This window comes from Pseudoliparis swirei, chromosome 6, assembly GCF_029220125.1.
Source record: "Pseudoliparis swirei isolate HS2019 ecotype Mariana Trench chromosome 6, NWPU_hadal_v1, whole genome shotgun sequence".
Taxonomy (NCBI): domain Eukaryota; kingdom Metazoa; phylum Chordata; class Actinopteri; order Perciformes; family Liparidae; genus Pseudoliparis; species Pseudoliparis swirei.
This window is the reverse complement of record NC_079393.1, coordinates 28,484,043-28,506,014: the sequence shown is the minus strand read 5'-3', so window position 1 is coordinate 28,506,014 and position 21,972 is coordinate 28,484,043. Positions and strand designations below refer to the sequence as shown.

At 49.6% G+C, this 21,972-nt stretch overlaps 3 protein-coding genes across 4 annotated transcripts in view; all 3 read right to left on the bottom strand.

The window, feature by feature from the left end:
• The window catches only part of chst6 (carbohydrate sulfotransferase 6), a 72,601-nt gene extending 51,199 nt beyond the window's left edge, over positions 1-21,402 (bottom strand). The window contains exons 1-2 of one of the 2 annotated variants that reach the window (XR_008831951.1): positions 21,091-21,402; positions 14,694-16,229 (exon numbers count right to left, since the gene is read on the bottom strand). Coding sequence is in view for 1 of the 2 variants with exons in the window: in XM_056415950.1 (XP_056271925.1) it covers positions 15,018-16,214 (1,197 nt within the window). In the remaining variant the exon portion in view is untranslated. Of the gene's footprint in view, positions 1-12,660; positions 16,230-21,090 lie in introns of those variants that run through there. The other variant, XM_056415950.1, reaches the window with a different exon arrangement.
• LOC130194824 (protein lin-54 homolog) lies at positions 1,784-2,371 on the bottom strand. The gene is made up of 2 exons (XM_056416014.1): positions 2,239-2,371; positions 1,784-2,092 (listed from the first exon to the last, which is right to left on the bottom strand). The coding sequence occupies exons 1-2, from the start codon at positions 2,334-2,336 to the stop codon at positions 1,921-1,923; spliced, it is 270 nt and encodes an 89-aa protein (XP_056271989.1). The 5' UTR covers positions 2,337-2,371; the 3' UTR covers positions 1,784-1,920.
• LOC130195677 (protein lin-54 homolog) lies at positions 2,350-9,520 on the bottom strand. The gene is made up of 5 exons (XM_056417347.1): positions 9,371-9,520; positions 8,406-8,477; positions 3,140-3,329; positions 2,496-2,633; positions 2,350-2,355 (listed from the first exon to the last, which is right to left on the bottom strand). Exons 1-5 carry the CDS (start codon positions 9,415-9,417, stop codon positions 2,350-2,352), a joined length of 453 nt encoding a protein of 150 aa, XP_056273322.1. The 5' UTR covers positions 9,418-9,520.
• Positions 21,403-21,972: the final 570 nt, after the last annotated feature.

Sequence of the window (21,972 nt, the reverse complement as noted above, 5' to 3'; positions counted from 1 at the left end):
CCGGGAGGACACAAGGAGGACACAAGGAGGACACAGGAAGGACACAGGGAGGACACAAGGAGGACACAAGGAGGACACAGGGAGGACACAGGGAGGACACAGGGAGGACACAGGGAGGACACAAGGAGGACACAGGGAGGACACAGGGAGGACACAAGGAGGACACAGGGAGGACACAAGGAGGACACAGGGAGGACACAGGAGGACACAAGGAGGACACAGGGAGGACACAAGGAGGACACAGGGAGGACACAGGGAGGACACAAGGAGGACACAGGGAGGACACAAGGAGGACACAGGGAGGACACAAGGAGGACACAGGGAGGACACAGGGAGGACACAAGGAGGACACAGGGAGGACACAAGGAGGACACAAGGAGGACACAGGGAGGACACAGGGAGGACACAAGGAGGACACAGGGAGGACACAGGGAGGACACAAGGAGGACACAGGGAGGACACAAGGAGGACACAGGGAGGACACAAGGAGGACACAAGGAGGACACAGGGAGGACACAAGGAGGACACAGGGAGGACACAAGGAGGACACAGGGAGGACACAGGGAGGACACAAGGAGGACACAGGGAGGACACAAGGAGGACACAGGGAGGACACAAGGAGGACACAGGGAGGACACAGGGAGGACACAAGGAGGACACAAGGAGGACACAAGGACAGAGGGAGGACACAGGGAGGACACAGGGAGGACACAAGGAGGACACAAGGAGGACACAGGGAGGACAGAGGGAGGACACAGGGAGGACACAAGGAGGACACAGGGAGGACACAAGGAGGACACAGGGAGGACACAAGGACAGAGGGAGGACACAAGGAGGACACAGGGAGGACACAAGGAGGACACAGGGAGGACACAAGGAGGACACAGGGAGGACACAGGGAGGACACAGGGAGGACACAAGGAGGACACAGGGAGGACACAAGGAGGACACAGGGAGGACACAAGGAGGACACAGGGAGGACACAAGGAGGACACAAGGACACAGGGAGGACACAAGGAGGACACAAGGAGGACACAAGGAGGACACAAGGAGGACACAAGGAGGACACAGGGAGGACACAGGGAGGACACAAGGAGAACACAGGGAGGACACAAGGAGGACACAGGGAGGACACAAGGAGGACACAAGGAGGACACAGGGAGGACACAAGGAGGACACAAGGAGGACACAAGGAGGACACAAGGACACAGGGAGGACACAAGGAGGACACAAGGAGGACACAGGGAGGACAGAGGGAGGACACAAGGACACAGGGAGGACACAGGGAGGACACAAGGAGAACACAGGGAGGACACAAGGAGGACACAAGGAGGAAGGACACAAGGAGGACACAGACACAGGGAGGACACAAGGAACACAGGAGGACACAAGGAGGACACAAGGAGGACACAGGGAGGACACAAGGAGGACAGGAGGACACAAGGGGAGGACACAGGAGGACACAAGGAGGACACAAGGAGGACACAAGGAGGACACAGGGAGGACACAGGGAGGACACAAGGAGAACACAGGGACACAAGGAGGACACAAGGAGGACACAAGGAGGACACAGGGAGGACACAAGGAGGACACAAGGAGGACACAAGGACACAGGGAGGACACAAGGAGGACACAAGGAGGACACAAGGAGGACACAAGGACACAGGGAGGACACAAGGAGGACACAGGGAGGACACAAGGAGGACACAGGGAGGACACAAGGAGGACACAAGGAGGACACAGAGGAGACACAGAGGAGACACAGAACAGGACCTTACACATCTACATATTTATAAATAATTTAGAAGTATAACAACATCTGAATCCAGAAGAATAAATAAAAACAATAATTTAGAAGTATAACCCATGAGAAGGAGAACTCATCTGAGTCAACAGACGAGGCCCTCTGGTGAGCGCGCTCTACTTGAACATCGCCGTGGCGACCTGGGACAGGCAGTGGCCGAACTCCTCCAGGACCATCCGCTCCGCCTCGGCGGCGCTCCGGGCCTCGCACTGCGCCAGCTGAGCCCGGGTCAGCAGGCAGCCCCTCACCGCCGCCACCACGGAGGGGGTGACCACGGACACAGGCCACCTGAACACACACACACACCAGTCAGCATCTGGGTCACGTGACCTTCGAGGTGACGCTCAGGCCGACCCATAGAAGGAGCTCCAGCTGCAGACCACGTGGTTCTTGAGGCCCGTGGGTTCCGGCTCGGCCCTCGACAGGTGACTCACCTGCCGGTGACCTCGGTGACCTCCTCCTCGGCGCCCGTGGGCCGGACCTCGGCGCGGGGTTCTGTTGGGCCCGGGTCGGAGTCGTCCTGGAAGTTCATGCAGCCGACACACTTACAGCTGGAGGTGCACAGGATGTGGGCCTGCAGAACATGCCACTCTTCACTCACACACTGCTGCAACGGGACTGCAGCGCGGTGGTACCCTCAGAACCTTTGGCTTCCTCAGGCGTTTCTTCATCTGTGTGTGTGTGTGTGTACCTGATAGCACTCGCAGTAGTTCTTCAGGCAGAAGGAGCGTTTGCAGTTGCAGCCTCTGCTGTGCCGACCTTTGACCTCTCCCGTCTCCCCACCAGCCAACTTGGGCTTGAAGGCGTTGCGGTTGCGACCCAGATAGCCCTACAGGACGACAACAACGTGACGATGTCGCCGGCCGAGCACGCGTGTGCAGCCGGTCCGGTGTCAAACTGTCTCGTAACGCACAAGACAAGAGACACCGCGCGAGGAGCTGGGTGTTACCGTGGAGACGGATGCTAACGGAGGGTCACTCCATGTCTCGCTCTGCACGCGGCTGACTTGTGATTGGTGAAGCTTGGTGTGCGTGGGGCGTGGAGCATGCAGGCCACTCACACACCTGTCCACGGGACAACTCAGTGGTTCCTGTCCACCTGGAGTCAGAAACCACGTCTGTACGAGGGACCGGTCCGACTTCCTGAGAACCCTCGAGTTCTGTGGAGGGCCGGGAGGTGTGGCCTCTCGCCGTGTGGAGCATCGGATCTGCTCTGATCCCGCGTGCTATAGAAGTGGCTCACGAGGTGTTCGTAGCGATGACGTCATCCGGCCGTGTCGGTGTTGGCGTGTGCGTGAGCTCGGAGGGAGCGTGTTCCCGAGCTAATGAGTCAGACCCGCTGCGTGTGGAGGTGTCTCGCGGCGTCTTCATCCCTTTCAGATGGCGTGACCGGTGCGTGTGACAGGTGCGCGGCGCCGCCCACCTGGACGGCCGTGTGCCGCTGGGCCGCGTGCTCGGCGTTGTTGTGGCAGTGGGAACAGTGACAGCCGCTGCACATGGCGCCGCTGGAGAAGCACTCGCAGTAGCTGAGAGACACACAAGTACACACTGCATCAGAGTGTGTGTGTGTGTCCGTCACCGCGTTGACACACACACACAACCTGTGAGAGCCGTGAGGGATGTGTGTGTTGTATGTGGAGCCTCTCAGGTTGACCCCAGGTGGCAGTGTGTATCAGGTGTGTATCAGTGTGTATCGGTGTGTATCAGGTGTGTATCAGTGTGTATCAGGTGTGTATCAGGTGTGTATCGGTGTGTATCAGGTGTGTATCAGTGTGTATCGGTGTGTATCGGTGTGTATCGGTGTGTATCGGTGTGTATCGTGTATCGGTGTGTCGGTGTGTATTATCGGTGTGTATCGGGTGTGTCGGTGTGTGTGTGTATCGGTGTATCAGTGTGTATCGGTGTGTGCATCGGTGTGTATCGGTGTATCGGTGTATCAGGTGTGTATCGGTGTGTGTATCGGTGTGTATCAGTGTGTATCAGTGTGTATCGGTGTATCGGTGTGTATCGGTGTGTATCGGTGTGTCGGTGTGTATCGGTGTGTATCGTGTATCAGTGGTGTGTCGATCGGTGTATCGGTGTATCTGTATCGGTGTATCATCGGTGTCGGTGTGTATCGGTGTATCGGTGTGTATCGGTGTGTATCGGTGTGTATCGGTGTGTATCAGTGTGTGTGTATCGGTATCGGTGTGTTATCGTATCGGTGTATCAGTGTGTATCGGTGTGTATCAGTGTGTATCGGTGTGTATCGTGTGTATCAGGTGTATCAGGTGTATCGTGTATCAGGTGTATCGGTGCATCGGTGTGTATCAGGTGTGTCGGTGTGTATCGTGTGTATCAGGTGTGTATCGGTGTGTATCGGTGTATCGGTGTATCGGGTGTGTATCGGTGTATCAGTGTGTATCGGTGTGTATCGGTGTGTATCGGTGTGTATCGGTGTGTATCAGTGTATCAGTGTATCGTGTGTATCGGTGTGTATCGGTGTATCGGTGTGTATCAGTGTGTATCGTGTATCGTGTGTATCGGTGTGTATCGGTGTATCGGTTGTATCAGTGTGTATCGGTGTGTATCAGTGTGTATCGTGTGTATCAGTGTGTGTGTGTATCGGTGTGTCAGGTGTGTATCGGTGTGTATCGGTGTGTGTATCGTGTATCAGTGTGTATCGGTGTATCGGTGTATCGTGTATCAGGTGTGTGCATCAGTGTGTATCAGTGTGTATCAGTGTGTATCGGTGTGTATCGGTGTGTATCGGTGTGTATCGGTGTGTATCAGTGTGTATCGGGTGTGTTGTGTATCGTGTGTATCGGTGTGTATCGGTGTGTATCAGGTGTATCGTGTGTATCGGTGTGTATCAGGTGTGCGGTGTGTATCGTGTGTATCAGTGTGTATCGGTGTATCAGGTGTATCGGTGTATCGGTGTGCTGTGTATCAGGTGTGTATCGGTGTGTATCGGTGTGTATCGGTGTGTGTATCGGTGTGTATCGGTGTGTATCGGTGTGTATCAGTGTGTATCGGTGTGTATCGGTGTGTGTGTGTATAGGTGTGTATCGGTGTGTATCGTGTGTATCAGTGTGTATCAGTGTGTATCAGTGTATCAGTGTGTATCAGGTGTGTATCGGTGTGTATCGGTGTGTATCAGGTGTGTATCAGGTGTGTATCGGTGTGTATCAGTGTGTATCGGTGTGTATCGGTGTGTATCAGTGTGTATCGGTGTGTATCAGTGTGTATCGGTGTATCGGTGTGTATCGGGTGTGTATCAGTGTGTATCAGTGTGTATCGGTGTGTATCGGTGTGTATCAGTGTGTATCAGGTGTGTATCAGTGTGTATCAGGTGTGTATCGGTGTGTATCGGTGTGTATCAGTGTGTATCGGTGTGTATCAGTGTGTGTATCAGTGTGTATCAGGTGTGTATCGGTGTGTATCAGTGTGTATCGGTGTGTATCGGTGTGTATCGGTGTGTATCAGGTAAGTATCGGTGTGTATCGGTGTGTATCAGGTGTGTATCGCGTGTATCAGGTGTGTATCGGTGTGTATCAGTGTGTATCGGTGTGTATCAGTGTGTATCGGTGTGTGTGTGTATCGGTGTGTATCGGTGTGTATCGGGTGTGTATCGGTGTGTATCGTGTGTATCGGTGTGTATCGGTGTGTATCAGGTGTGTATCGGTGTGTATCGGTGTGTATCAGTGTGTATCAGGTGTGTATCAGTGTGTATCAGTGTGTATCAGGTGTATCGGTGTGTATCAGTGTGTATCGTGTGTATCGTGTGTATCAGGTGTGTATCGGTGTATCAGGTGTGTATCGTGTATCAGTGTGTATCGTGTGTATCAGTGTGTATCAGGTGTGTATCGTGTATCGGTGTGTATCAGGTGTGTATCGTGTGTATCGGTGTGTATCAGTGTGTATCGGTGTATCAGTGTATCGGTGTGTATCAGTGTATGTGTGTATCGTGTGTATCAGTGTGTATCGGTGTATCGGTGTGTATCGGTGTGTATCGTGGTGTATCAGTGTGTATCGTGTGTATCAGGTGTGTATCAGTGTGTATCAGGTGTGTATCAGGTGTGTATCAGGTGTCTATCAGGTGTGTATCGGTGTATCAGTGTATCGTGTATCAGTGTGTATCGGTGTGTATCGGTGTGTATCGGTGTGTATCAGTGTGTATCGTGTGTATCAGTGTGTATCGGTGTGTATCAGTGTTGTGTATCGTGTATCAGGTGTGTATCAGGTGCATCAGGTGTGTATCGGTGTGTATCAGTGTGTATCGGTGTGTATCAGTGTATCGATCGTGTGTATCGGGTGTGTATCGGTGTGTATCAGTGTGTATCAGTGTGTATCAGGTGTGTATCGGTGTGTATCAGTGTGTATCAGGTGTGTATCGGTGTGTATCGGTGTGTATCGGTGTGTATCAGGTGTGTATCGGTGTGTATCAGGTGTGTATCGTGTGTATCAGGTGTGTATCAGTGTGTATCGGTGTGTATCAGGTGTGTATCGGTGTGTATCAGTGTGTATCAGGTGTGTATCGGTGTGTATCAGTGTGTATCAGGTGTGTATCGGTGTGTATCAGTGTGTATCAGGTGTGTATCGGTGTGTATCGGTGTGTATCAGTGTGTATCAGTGTGTATCAGTGTGTATCGGTGTGTATCAGTGTGTATCAGGTGTGTATCGGTGTGTATCGGTGTGTATCGGTGTGTATCGGTGTGTATCAGGTGTGTATCGGTGTGTATCGGTGTGTATCAGTGTGTATCGGTGTGTATCGGTGTGTATCAGTGTGTATCGGTGTGTATCGGTGTGTATCGGTGTGTATCGGTGTGTATCGTGTGTATCGGTGTGTATCGGTGTGTATCAGTGTGTATCAGTGTGTATCGGTGTGTATCGGTGTATCGGTGTGTATCGGTGTGTATCGGTGTGTATCGGTGTGTATCGGTGTGTATCGGTGTGTATCAGTGTGTATCAGTGTGTATCAGTGTGTATCAGGTGTATCGGTGTGTATCGGTGTGTATCGGTGTGTATCGGTGTGTATCGGTGTGTATCAGGTGTGTGTATCGGTGTATCGGTGTGTATCGGTGTGTATCAGTGTGTATCGGTGTGTATCAGTGTGTATCGGTGTGTATCAGTGTGTATCAGTGTGTATCGGTGTGTATCGGTGTGTATCGGTGTGTATCAGTGTACTGTATCAGGTGTATCGGTGTGTATCGTGTGTATCGGTGTGTATCGTGTGTATCGTGTATCAGTGTGGTGTATCAGTGTGTATCGGTGTGTATCGGTGTGTATCGGTGTGTATCGGTGTATCAGTGTGTATCAGTGTATCGTGTATCGGTGTGTATCAGTGTGTATCGGTGTGTATCGTGTGTATCAGTGTGTATCGTGTGTATCAGTGTGTATCGTGTATCAGTGTGTATCGGTGTATCGGTGTGTATCGGTGTGTATCAGTGTGTATCGTGTATCGGTGTGTATCGGTGTGTATCGTGTATCGGTGTGTATCGGTGTGTATCGTGTATCGGTGTGTATCGTGTGTATCGTGTATCGTGTATCGGTGTATCGGTGTATCAGTGTGTATCGTGTATCAGTGTGTATCAGGTGTGTATCGGTGTGTATCGGTGTATCGTGTGTATCGGTGTGTATCGGTGTGTATCGGTGTGTATCGGTGTGTATCGGTGTGTATCGGTGTGTATCGTGTGTATCAGTGTGTATCAGTGTGTATCGGTGTGTATCGGTGTGTATCGGTGTGTGTGTGTATCGGTGTGTATCGGTGTGTATCGTGTGTATCAGTGTGTATCAGTGTGTATCGGTGTGTGTGTGTATCGGTGTGTATCAGTGTGTATCGGTGTGTGTGTGTATCGGTGTGTATCGGTGTGTATCAGTGTGTATCAGTGTATCTGTGTATCGTGTGTATCGTGTATCGGTGTGTATCGGTGTGTATCGGTGTGTATCGGTGTGTATCGGTGTGTGTATCGGTGTGTATCAGTGTGTGTATCGTGTATCAGTGTGTATCAGTGTGTATCGGTGTGTATCGGTGTGTATCGGTGTGTATCGGTGTGTGTGTGTATCGGTGTGTGTGTGTATCGGTGTGTATCAGTGTGTATCGGTGTGTGTGTGTATCAGTGTGTATCGGTGTGTATCGGTGTGTATCAGTGTGTATCAGTGTGTATCGGTGTGTGTGTGTATCGGTGTGTGTGTATCGGTGTGTGTATCAGTGTGTATCAGTGTGTATCGGTGTGTGTATCGGTGTGTATCGGTGTGTATCAGTGTGTATCAGTGTGTATCGGTGTGTGTGTGTATCGGTGTGTATCGGTGTGTGTGTGTATCGGTGTGTATCGGTGTGTGTGTATCAGTGTGTATCGGTGTGTGTGTGTATCGGTGTGTATCGGTGTGTGTGTGTGTATCGGTGTGTATCGGTGTGTATCAGAGATGTTAAATATCAGACACTTGTATTTTTTGCTGAACCAGCTTAAAATGCAAGAAGCATCAAACAAAAGACAGGAGTGTGATCTGAGCCTCTCCATTGAGCCGGAGGAGGAGAGCTCACGCCGAGGAGACGGACCCTGAGCTGAGTGATCATCTCTTCCTGTCAACACAAGACACGCCCACGGCGAGGACAGACTCACAGCTTGAGGCACTGGGACCGGGTGCAGTGGCAGGGTTTCCTGGGCTTTGCGTCACACTCAGGTCCAGTGGTTCTACAGAAACAAACGTATCATCATTAAATAATTAAAGCTCAGTGTGTTCGACCCTTTTGAAGTCACGATGACGTCAGTGATAGCTAGAGGCAAAGAGCAATCATCTCAGATCGACAGCTAGTTAGCGAGCTCCTTTCTGTGTTCACAGGTAGTCTGAGTCGGTGGACATTGGAACCTGCAGTCAAGTTCTTCATCTGAGTCACCGTAATCACTAAATAACTCAAAAAGAACTAGTCCCCATTACCCGTTACTTCTTATGTTCATCGATGCTGTTTCGTCTGTTCTTCTCCAGTCATGTCTTTACATTCTTTCTTGAATATCCCCAGATTGGTACTTTCTTTGATGTCATCAGTTAAAGTATTCCACTGTTTCAGCCCACAGACAGAGATGCTCATGCTTTTTAGAGTCGTATGAACAATCGGCTGTTTGAAACTCCATCTCCCTCTCAGATCATACTCTCCTTCTCTATCTCTAAACATCTTTTGGATATTGCCAGGAAGTAAATTATGTTTAGCTTTGTACTGTGTGCTGTGAACAGAACAGTGCATTGGTGTGCTCATTTTTATAATATTTATGAGTGAAACAATATATACAATACAGTACTCTTCAAGGTTTTTGTTTGTTATTTTCTTACAAACACAAGGTGAGGTTAGAAGGAGGAAGGAGGAGCATGAGGAAGAGGAAGAGGAGGAGGGAGGAGGAGTGAAACAATATATACAATACAGTACTCTTTGAGTTTTTTGTTTGTTATTTTCTTACAAACACAAGGTGAGGTTAGAAGGAGGAAGGAGGAGGAGCAGGAGGAAGAGGAAGAGGAGGAGGGAGGTGGGAGGAGGAGGAGTGAAACAATATATACAATACAGTACTCTTTGAGTTTTTTTTTGATGTCTTACAGACACACGGTGAGGTCAGAAGAGGAGTACAGTGGCCTGAGTGTCATTGAGGTGGAGTGGTTAAAGGTCACCGTAAGGTCAGAAGGTCAGGAGGAGGCCCCGCCCACAGGGCCGCCAGCCCCGGGCGGTGCTCCTCCGGCTCGGCCTGGACGTGATCCATCCTGTCAGTGACAGATAAACACGTTAGTCCGGTGTTGACTTTCCTGCTTCTAAAACATAGTTACACTTTAATTAAATATACCAATTAAATATGATCAAATAATACAAATCTCGACATTGCTTTGTCTTATTGCTGACGTCATACAGTAACGTCAGATTCCTCCACATCGCTCAGTCAGACCGCTCTCACCTGTTAGCTCACCTGTCTGTAATTACACCGACACTGTAATCGTAATGTAACGCGATATTTATTTAACAATTATTGTGACGTTAGTCTTCATGTCGGATTTGGAGCGCCGCTACATTAGCTAGCTAGCTATCATTAGTTAGCTAACGTTAGTTTAATTGGGTTGATTACGTTAATTAACGAACTTAGTGACGTCGGCCGACGGTCGTGCGTGAGGGCGAGTGACTGACGCGAGAACCTAAACTGCGTGGACACGTTGGCGCAGTCCAGAGTGACGTCAGCGTTAAGGCTAGCTAACGTTAGCCGACACGGCTCGCTAAAGAGAACGTTACCAGTGTGACGTCACTGGTTAATTGACGGTATCTATTGTTTAGTTACGACGCGCTCAATGCAGTGCGCATGTGCGATAACAGGAGGTAACAGTGAGACATTATTACATTATTACAGAAGTCCGAAAAGTAAAACATTTAACTGACGCGAAGCGTGACCGGCTTACTTCTATGCGTATACTTTTAGGTCCAGTAACGGTTGCTATGCAGCGCGAACTGACTGGTGCCTTCAAGGACAATCAGACGGTCCGACATTACACAACTTAGTTAAAAAAACGAGAAAAGTGAGTGAAGCCATGGAGGTCTGAGCTATGGAGGTTATCATTATGAAGTCATAGCGTGGCTGACATGTTGATGACGTTAAGTGGTTTTTCTCAGTTTTTTTCTCTCATGTAACCAGCGAATAACAACCGAGTGCCCGCCAAATCCTGAACACATCCTTGTCTCTTCAAATAATGAACTGGGCTTATTACTATAAATAAGTACATATTGTGTACTTCTGCAGGGACGAACGAGCCCTCTTGGTTCAAACAGTCCCGCTCAGAGAGGGAGGAGGAGGAGAAGGAGGAGGAAGAGGAGGAAGAGGAAGAGGAGGCGGAGGAGCTTTTCCTTGGGGTCCCTCAAGGCTCCGTTCTGGGTCCCCTATCTTCTCTCTCTACACTAATTCTCTCGGCTCATTCGTTCACATGGCTTTTCTTACCATCGCTATGCCGATGACACCCAACTGATCCTCTCGTTTCCCCAATCTGAAACACAGGTAGCGGCATCTCTGCCTGTCTGACTGACATCTCAGTGGATGTCTTCTCACCACCTGAAAATCAACCCTGAAAAAACGGAGCTACTACTCCTTCCAGGGAAAGGCTCTCCCACCCACGACCTGACTACTACTTTCAACAGCTCCGTGTAGGCCCCGCCCCCGACTGCCAGGAACCTCGGGGTGACGCTCGACAGTCAACTCTCCTCCTTACTCGGAAGGCGGCACAGGTTCTGCTCAAGGCTCTGGTCCAGACTCGGGTCCAGGCTCGGGTCCAGGTTCTGGTCCAGGTTCTGGTCATTTCACGTCTAGACTACCGTAACTCCCTCCTGGCAGGTCTACCTGCTGAGGCCATCCGACCTCTGCAGCTCCTCCAGAATGCAGCAGCTCGACTGGTCTTCAGCCTGACTCCACCCACACTACTCCACTACTCCACCACTCTGCTCTCTTTATGGTGTTCCATATGTTCCACGTTCCATATGTTCCATGTGTTCCATATGTTCCATATGTTCCGTGTTCCATGTGTTCCATATTTCATATGTTCCATGTGTTTCATATGTTCCATGTTTTCCATATGTTCCATGTTCCATATGTTCCACGTTCCATATGTTCCATATGTTCCATGTTCCATATGTTCCACGTTCCATATGTTCCATGTGTTCCATATGTTCCGTGTTCCATGTTTTCCATATTCCATATGTTCCATATTCCATATGTTCCATATGTTCCACGTTCCATATGTTCCGTGTTCCATATTTCATATGTTCCATGTGTTCCATATTCCATATGTTCCATATTCCATGTTCCATATGTTCCATGTTCCATATGTTCCGTGTTCCATATTTCATATGTTCCATATGTTTCATATGTTCCATGTTTTCCATATTCCATATGTTCCATGTTCCACGTTCCATGTTCCATATGTTCCACGTTCCATATGTTCCATGTGTTCCATATGTTCCATATGTTCCGTGTTCCATATTTCATATGTTCCATATTCCATGTTCCATATGTTCCATATGTTCCGTGTTCCATGTGTTCCATATATTTCATATGTTCCATATTCCATATATGTTCCATATTTCATATGTTCTGTATGTTCCATATTCCATATGTTCCATATTTCATATGTTCCATATGTTCCTTGTTTCATATGTTCCATGCTCCATGTGTTCCACATGTTCCATGTGTTCCTTGTTTCATATGTTCCACATGTTCCATATGTTCCATGCTCCATGTGTTCCACATGTTCCATATGTTCCATGCTCCATGTGTTTCACATGTTCCATACTCCATGTGTTCCACATGTTCTGTGCTCCATGTGTTCCACATGTTCCATGCTCCATGTGTTCCACATGTTCCATGCTCCATGTGTTCCACATGTTCCATACTCCATGTGTTCCACATGTTCCACATACTCCATGTGTTCCATACTCCATGTGTTCCACATGTTCCACATGTTCCATATGTTCCACATGTTCCATGTGTTCCACATGTTCCATACTCCATGTATTCCACATGTTCCATGCTCCATGTGTTCCACATGTTCCATGCTCCATGTGTTCCACATGTTCCATACTCCATGTGTTCCACATGTTCCATGCTCCATGTGTTCCATGTTCCATACTCCATGTGTTCCATATGTTCCATGCTCCATGTGTTCCACATGTTCCATATGTTCCATACCTCTCAGGCCGTCTCTGGTCGTTGGTGTTATAACTCTTGCTGACCTTCAGCCTGTGTCGTGTGTAATCTGAAGCGCTTCACTTTAGGTGTTCTTATTGGTTGCAGAGCTCTCATAATGTCCAATGAGTGTTACACTTAAAGCTCTTCACTCGCCACAATAAACAACCTGGAGATATCATGTGTTTAGGGCTTTTATTATGAAAGGTAAGAATTGGAAAGTTGTCATTTGCTCCGCACTGGCTTTGTCAAGGTTGAAAGGAGCGATACAGTTTTGCCTTCTTGGCATCTGTGTTGTGTTTTTATATAAATATTGCCGCAACTCAACCGATTCGGCACAACGTGATTGGCCGATGCCCGCTTTGAGAAACCTTCTTTGTCCCATAATATTTAGACTGTGTGAAAGAAGACACGACAAAAAAACAAAAGAAAAATATATGATGCAAATTATATATGATGCAAATTATTTGGATGGAGACTTTTTTTTTAAAGGTTCACCATTTGAGCATTTAGTTATTAGAGCCACGTTCTACATGTTGGGAAGACTTCAACGACCCCTTTCACTTCTGAGCCGGGGTTCAACTATTGATTAGTGCAGCTTCCAGTTTACACATTGGTCATTTTTAAATGTGTTGAGGGGTTCACTTTAAATAAAATGTGTTGAGGGGTTCACCTTAAATATAATATAATGTATTGAGAAGTTCACCTTAAATATAATATAATGTATTGAGAAGTTCACCTTAAATATAATGAAATGTCTTGAGAAGTTCACCTGAAATATAATGAAATGTCTTGAGAAGTTCACCTTAAATATAATAAAATGTCTTGAGGGGTTCACCTTAAATCCACGTTGATTCCTTTTTTTTACGACCTGACACAAAACAAACACAATCTTTATGTCGGTAACTGGGACACCTGATCATTAATCAGACAACACAACACGGTCATGTGAGCGTACGCTTCAGTGGGCGGCGCTGCCCTTCAGGAGCTTCAAGGGGGCAACAAGTAAAGCCCTCTGAGTCATTTAAACATGGAAAGAACCAGAACCAGATGTCCCTCGTGTGTGCTGGGGAGGAGGTTCAACCAGATGTTTTTACCAGATGTTCCAGGGGGAGAGCAATGACCAATCGGTGGTCATGGACACCTGAAACCAATCCGGGGGGCAATGTCTCCACAGTTGTAGACCTACTTTGAAAACAGAGTGTTCCTGCCTGGTGCAAGTGTATCTTTGCTCATTTAAATTCAGTCCATCGAGCTCAGCAACGGGCTAACGACTTCGCTGTGCTTCCTGATGGACGTCCATCCAATAACATTAGCAACCAGCCCGTGGCCTCTCCTGCTCTGAGGGATCAGCGGTCTCCTGGTGGGGGACGCTGGCGTGACGCCCAGCTTCAACAAGGTGGATTCAAAAGGAGTTGACATCAGTTCTCTGGTACACACTGCCTGGTGGCAGCGGCTCCACCGAGGATCAGGCCTGGACACGGCCCAGAGTCCCTGAGAGAACACAGCCTCTGTGTCTTTGTCCTGATCATGACATTCATTCACTGTCAACTTCCCGATGTGCATCTCGCCATACATTCTCTGTTCTGCTTATCTGGGACCAGGATGTGGGGGCAGCAGTGCACCGTCCCTGTTCCAGGCCTTCCTATGGGGCCCCTGAGGCGTTCCCAGACTAGATACATAATCCCTCCAGCGTGCTCTGGGTCTACCCCAGGACGCCTTACCCAGAAAACCTCTCAAAGGGAGACGTCCATCCCGATCAGAGGCCCCGACCCCGTTCACGGCTCTCCTCTCTGGTATTCAGTTTATTTGTCAAGCCCAATATCACAAATCAATATCCGTGATGTCATTCTTTTAGTCACTACCTACATCTCATTACACTGGCCCAAGGTCACGGCCCGGTGGAGCCAACAGAACCACATCCTCCCCAAACAGGACGCTCCTCCCCCGGCCTAATTCTCCAACTGAATTAAAATGGCAGTTCCACAAACACAGTGCAATGCAAATTAACCGAAATTGTAAAAAGTTTGGGGCAGTGCAACCAAAACCAGTTGCGTAATTGCTGCAGACTTCAGGCAATAAGGCTGAATGCCAGCAGACCGAAGTGGATCGGCTAATGTGTTCTGAAAGTATGAGCTGCAGCGTTCTCCAGGCCTCGAAATCTATCGTCAGTTAACCCTCTGTTGTAGTCGTGCGTCCCTCGGATCTCACCTCCCACGTCATACATTGACAACTTCGTGGAAGATTACTGGCAGACTGATTCACCCTTGTTGTTATCCATGTTTTACATGTATTGGCTATTACATTCCCCTCAGGGGTTTCCACACACTCATTCCTCTCAGTGGATGCAGGCAATGGGCAGTTTCAAGTACCAGGGACCTATGACAGTGTGAAGGCTGTATTCATCACAGACCAATGCTTTAAACTCGGACATCATGGAAGTTGCTTAGTTGCTCAATCTGTGGAAGCACTCATTACCAATAAACCCCAACAAAATAACAGGCAGTCAGTCCAATGTAGTCTCGTGGCGTCTAGTTAACCATTACTAGGACGCTCTGTTTCATCTGGCAACCAGCTGAACTGGTACGGCTCCTGTGGCATTAGTAGATCTATGTCCAGTTTCTTCTGTTCCTTTTCACTGTGGACCGTCCTGTATCCGAGCAGCGCCATGGCCCCTTTGCACACCTCCTGGATGCGCTTGACCTTGCTGTGCGGCAGCACGGTGCGCCAAGCCTGGGAGACGTCGGCGGCGTTCCGGGAGGTGATTTCGAAGGCCTCTTTCTTGGAGCCTTTGCCTTTTCCGTGAGTCACCCTGTAGATCCAATCCTCCAGCTGGCTGGTCGCCTCCAGGCCTACAAATTCATACATGGCAGTTATCTCCTCGAGCGGGTTGCGCGCCACGTCTTCATAGCGGACCATTTTGTAGCGACCCTTCAGAAACGGAGGGGGCTTCAGGATGGCCCTCTCATTGATGCGGACGTGGCTTTGGCAGATCTCCTTCATGACTTGGTACTGCACCTCGGGTGCCGGTATGCTCCTTTGCTCCAGGACGATGGCGTTATCGCTCATGAAGGCTTTGGCCGACTCCTCTTTAGACCGCACCACAGCCCGAGGGTCTCGGACCAGGTGGATGATGCGTAGATCTAGACTCGGGTCCTGCAAGAGCGGGAAGAGGGATTCCAGCTCAAAGAATCTCACTTCTTTCAGTACCACGTGACTGTAAGTGCCACAAGCCTCCTCCACCTCCGACAGACCAGTGGTACTGCACGTCTTGAAGCACTGAGTCTGGTTGCTGAACTGACCGCGTGGCGAAAGCGGGCAAGCCGGCGGTGAGCACAGGGCTCTACTGTGACTCCACATGAACAAGGAGGACACTTGGTGGTTCTCTGGCAGGTAGGCATCCATCACAGAGAAGTCACACTGGAATATGCTTCGGAACAAATCCCTCACAGCCATTCGGAGAACCCGCGCACCGGGTTTCTGAAGTTTGGTCCACACATGCCACCCTGGCTCCATGAGATAGAAGACCGACGGGTGCTGGCTGAACACCTGACCCACGAAGGACGAGCCGGATCTCCACGACGACAACAGCAGGACGTGGACTTTGCCGTTGGAGGGGGCGGAGCCGCAGGGACTGAGCTGGACATACCAGCCGCAGAACAGAACCACCGCTGCGCCCTGCAGGATCACCAGGAAGATCATGGTGCTGAGGTTCACTCTGCAGCGGAGCATGGTGGCGGAGGATTACTGAGAGAGAGAGAGGGAGAGAGCGAACAAAATGGATATTAAAATAGGAAATTTGTGTTTTTACAATTATAATTTCCCTTGCAAATCACCAACAAGCAACACAAAGACCACCTAACGAAGCAAAACATTTCCCAAAAACATTTTCAACCACAATCAGTACATTGTAATTATATATGAGGTTAGGCTTTTATGACGGCATATGACTGTTTAAGATGGTATATGGCAGTCCACGACTGCATATGGCCTATGTGATGGCATATGGCCTATGTGACGGCATATGGCCTATGTGACGGCATATGGCCCTATGTGACGGCATATGGCCTACGTGACGACATATGGCCCTATGTGACGGCATATGGCCTACGTGACGGCATATGGCCTACGTGACGACATATGGCCCTATGTGACGGCATATGGCCTATGTGACGGCGTATGGCCTATGTGACGGCGTATGGCCCTATGTGACGGCATATGGCCCTATGTGACGGCATATGGCCTATGTGACGGCATATGGCCCTATGTGACGGCATATGGCCTATGTGACGGCATATGGCCCTATGTGACGGCATATGGCCTATGTGACGGCATATGGCCTATGTGACGGCATATGGCCCTATGTGACGACATATGGCCTATGTGACGCATATGGCCCTATGTGACGGCATACGGCCCTATGTGACGACATATGGCCTATGTGACGGCATATGGCCCTATGTGACGGCATATGGCCTATGTGACGGCATATGGCCTATGTGATGGCATATGGCCTATGTGACGACATATGGCCTATGTGACGGCATATGGCCCTATGTGACGGCATATGGCCTATGTGACGGCATATGGCCTATGTGACGGCATATGGCCTATGTGACGGCATATGGCCCTATGTGACGGCATATGGCCTATGTGACGGCATATGGCCCTATGTGACGGCATATGGCCTATGTGACGGCATATGGCCTATGTGACGGCATATGGCCCTATGTGACGGCATATGGCCTATGTGACGGCATATGGCCTATGTGACGGCATATGGCCCTATGTGACGACATATGGCCCTATGTGACGGCATATGGCCTATGTGACGGCATATGGCCCTATGTGACGGCATATGGCTTATGTGACGGCATATGGCCTATGTGACGGCATATGGCCCTATGTGACGGCATATGGCCCTATGTGACGGCATATGGCCTATGTGACGGCATATGGCCCTATGTGACGACATATGGCCTATGTGACGGCATATGGCCCTATGTGACGGCATATGGCCTATGTGACGGCATATGGCCCTATGTGACGGCATATGGCCTATGTGACGGCATATGGCCCTATGTGACGGCATATGGCCCTATGTGACGGCATATGGCCCTATGTGACGGCATATGGCCTATGTGACGACATATGGCCTATGTGACGGCATATGGCCCTATGTGACGGCATATGGCCCTATGTGACGACATATGGCCTATGTGACGGCATATGGCCTATGTGACGACATATGGCCCTATGTGACGACATATGGCCCTATGTGACGGCGTATGGCCTATGTGACGGCATATGGCCTATGTGACGACATATGGCCTATGTGACGGCGTATGGCCTATGTGACGGCATATGGCCTATGTGACGACATATGGCCCTATGTGACGACATATGGCCTATGTGACGGCGTATGGCCTATGTGACGGCATATGGCCTATGTGACGACATATGGCCCTATGTGACGACATATGGCCTATGTGACGGCATATGGCCCTATGTGATGGCATATGGCCCTATGTGATGGCATATGGCCTATGTGACGACATATGGCCCTATGTGACGGCATATGGCCCTATGTGACGGCATATGACCCTATGTGATGGCATATGGCCCTATGTGACGACATATGGCCTACGTGATGGCATTTGGCTGCGAAGGGTCAGTCTCCTGGACCTCCAACTCGGAAAGAACCCCAACCTTAAAATCCAAGATGGCTACCCTGTTCATCAACAGTAAAACACAATTGTTTAAAACCCGATAGTAATATGCTGTTTATTAACACGTGTGTCCTACATCTCTAACCCGCTAAGCTTTCTGCTACGGAAGGCGGTGAACCAGCAAGATGAATAACACACCGGGTGCATGAGCTCAGTCACGTTTACCCTCATAACACCAACACTGTGGAGAAAGGAAAGGCCCTGGGCTTTACCTCAGGCCCCCTGGCACCGAGCCAATGCAGCCAGATGCCTGTTGGTTCATATCAGTTAAAAAGGGGACCAAAAGCATCTGGGTAATCCTCGTGGTTCTCATGACATATGTATGTTCTTTTATGATCGCCTGTGCAGTTTATGACGTGATTCCTTTCAACTTGCTCTCCCGGTGACGGACACGTGGAGGTGAGGCCTTCAGGGACCATGAAGCCCCATGTGGGGAGCAGAGGGGCTTGTGGGGGGGTTCAGAGGGGCCTGGGGGGGGGTTCCAGAGGGGCCTGTGGGGGGTTCAGAGGGGCCTGTGGGGGTGTTCCAGAGGGGCCTGTGGGGGTGTTCCAGAGGGGCCTGTGGGGGTTCAGATGGGCCTGTGGGGGGTTCAGAGGGGCCTGTGGGGGTTCAGAGGGGCCTGTGGGGTTCCAGAGGGGCCTGTGGGGGGTTCAGAGGGGCCTGTGGGGGGTTCAGAGGGGCCTGTGGGGGGTTCAGAGGGGCCTGTGGGGGGGTTCAGAGGGGCCTGGGGGGTTTCCACTTGTGCACACAAGGTCCAGCTGGAGGGAAGAGACCACTAGAGATATAAAGCGGGGGTCTGTGGTTTCACCCCAAGGACACTTCCTGAATTCTGGTGAGTTCTATTCCCCGTAGTGGTCTCTCAGTGAAAAGAGAGGACAGACACAGCCCTCTGGTGTCCCTCAGGGAGATCCAGATCCCTGACTGAGGGGATCCATGGGAGCATACCATAATCTGTTGTGCTTATGGAACAAGCCCCGACACGAGCTCCTCAAACTCTGACCCAGCATCATCCTGACAGCTCTCTCTCTCCATCTCTCTCTCTGGTATTAGTTACCTTCTCGGATCTCATATTCAACACGTCATACATTGACAACTTCCTGGTATTTTCCTGACAGACTGATTCACCCTTGTTGTTATCCATGTATTGGCCATTACATTCCCTTAGGAGGGGGGGGGGGGGCACACACTAATTCCTCTCATAGCATTTTTTTTAAATTTCTAGCAGAAATTTGCTCTCAAACCTTATTGTTTGCGTAATAAAGACATAAATCGGCGAAAAATTTGCCTGACGCTGAGTTGCGAGAGCCAATCAGCGTCGAGCTGCTCCTCCGGTGGTGAATCTAACTGCTCTAGTGGAGCTGAAGAGACATTCAGACTAGAGGTGAAGGTCACCGAGCTGTGAGAGCCTACGGGGGATGTCATGGATAAATATATAAATAAATAAATATATATATATTAATGTTATGAACCAAAACACGAGGGCGTTAGATGTCCTCAACAAGTATGAAGCAGAACTAGTGGTTAGTTCATCATGGCGGATGAAGGAGATGATAACTGTTTCCACGGAGTAAACCCAGAGATAAGCCCCGCCCCCTCTCAGGCACAAATGATGCAAATGAAACAAATAAACCACAACTTGTCGGGCGAGTAAACTCACATGAGTAAAGCGATGCCGTCGCTGTCATCACTTTCTGTGTGTGACGTGCGTTTGGTCACCGGCCCTTTAAGGACAAGAATTAAGTTAAATTCTGGTAAGTTTATACAAGTTTGAGGCTTTTACCGCCATAAAGGACCAAGTTGTGGCCTTTTTATTGACAACGTGGACCTGCTGAACCCTGATGGGCTCAGCAGGTCCAGGACCCAGACCCTGATCAGCTGGGAAGAGGATCAACAAACAGACTTCTTCTTCTTCTTCTTCTTCTTCTTCCTCTTGTTCCTGGACAACAACAGCCCCTCACAGCTGTTTCCCTGCTGGTGTTTCTCTTCAACACAATCAAACTCTGTTAACACTCCACATACGTCGACTTCATCTCAGATCACCGGCACTAAACGAAGCGTACCGACCGTTTCCTTTTGTTACATCACATTTATGAAGCAACGTTTTTACATGTTTACATTAATATAATGAAATGTTAGAATTAAATCTATTATAATCAAGATGTGAGTGACGCTCCTGGCCTCGTGTTCTCCCGGGTATGCCACATGTCTATGTATGTTACATACATGTGTATGCCACATAGACATGTAACATACATGTGTCTCTAACACACACATGTAGGGGGTGGCCTGTGCTGGTTATTGTAAGTGTGTTCTGATATGAAAATGAGACTGAGAAGAGTCATTAAATACTTTTTATTTTGATCGGAGATTAAAACGCGTCCCACCAGATCATTACAGATGCTGAACACTAAAACTATGTTCATGTGTATTAAATGTATGATATGAGATAACGCACATCAGATTATTGTGATGCTCCACTCACCATGAAGCTCACTCCACCTCCAGGCCAGAGCCCCCCCGCCCCACACACACACACACACACGCACACACACACCACCCCCCCCCCCCCCGGGTAAACCGTAGAGCGGCCCGGGGGCTTTCTGGAGACCCGCATGTGACTACTAAAGTTTAACCTTTAACCTTTGACCTTCAGGAGAAGTTCTGCTCCCGCTGTTTGTTGGAGCTCGAGTCTGGATTTTTATTGTTCGGAGGAAAAGGAGAACCGAGAAGGAAAGGGTTCAAGGAAAGGGTTCAAGGAAAGGTGCGTTCGGCTGGATTCTTCCCAAACGTCCCACACGACCCGCCCAGAAGGAAAGGAGACAGGAGAGGAGACAAGAGGACTTCCTCTCTCAGCGGGGCCCTCGTGGAGCAGACCTTACCTTTAGCTTTGTTTTGGGTCCCGCTGCCTGGAGACGGAGCGCGTGCTCTCCGGTCCAGACGCGCGCAGCGCTGCTGCCCCACCTCGGTCCTCCGTCCTGCGTCCTCCGTCCAGCGTCCTCTCCTCTGTCCGGCGTCCTCTTTCCTGCGTCCTCTCCCCTCTATCAAGCGTCCTCTCCTCTGTCCTGTGTCCTTTCTCCTCCGTCCTCTGTCCTCTGTCCTTGCGCTGCTGCTGCTCCTCCCGACCGCCCGCTCGTGTCCCGGCGGTGTTTTGAGACGTGGCCAGCGGCTCCGGCGAGTGGACTGGGAGGGGGGGGGGGAGTGGCTGCAGTGACGTAGGCTGAGCTTATTCAGATGAAGTTACTTGTTCTGCGTGTTCTGTGTTTTGGAGGAAACTCAGTTCACTTTGTTCTGAGCTCCTTCTGGAATGTTCTGCGTCAGACACGGAGACCCGGCAGCTTGTGAGCATATCATGAGTCATATACTTATTATTAATAAGTCATATACTTATTAATAATAAGTCATTAAAACATGTAACTGAGGGTCATCTTCTCATGTATTCGTGCATTATTTCTGTATTTGTTGTATCCACACGAGGCCGTTTCCCACAATGCATTGCAGACGTATTCCCCATTTGTACCTGTTTTTTGGGGAGTGTTTCTTGATGTGAGGTCAAAGGTCAGCGATGTCTATGTGTACAGGTTGTAACTCTGAGGGGAGTTTGTCATTTGTGAGTTCTGGGCTGTATAAAACAAACTGAATTGAATCGAAATGTTTTGAGTTGTTCTTTTGACATAAAACATTTGTTTTGATTGACATTTACTATTCTTAATGTTTTAGTGTTTGTCATCTTGTAGTTGTTGTATGGGGGGGGGCGCCTTCAC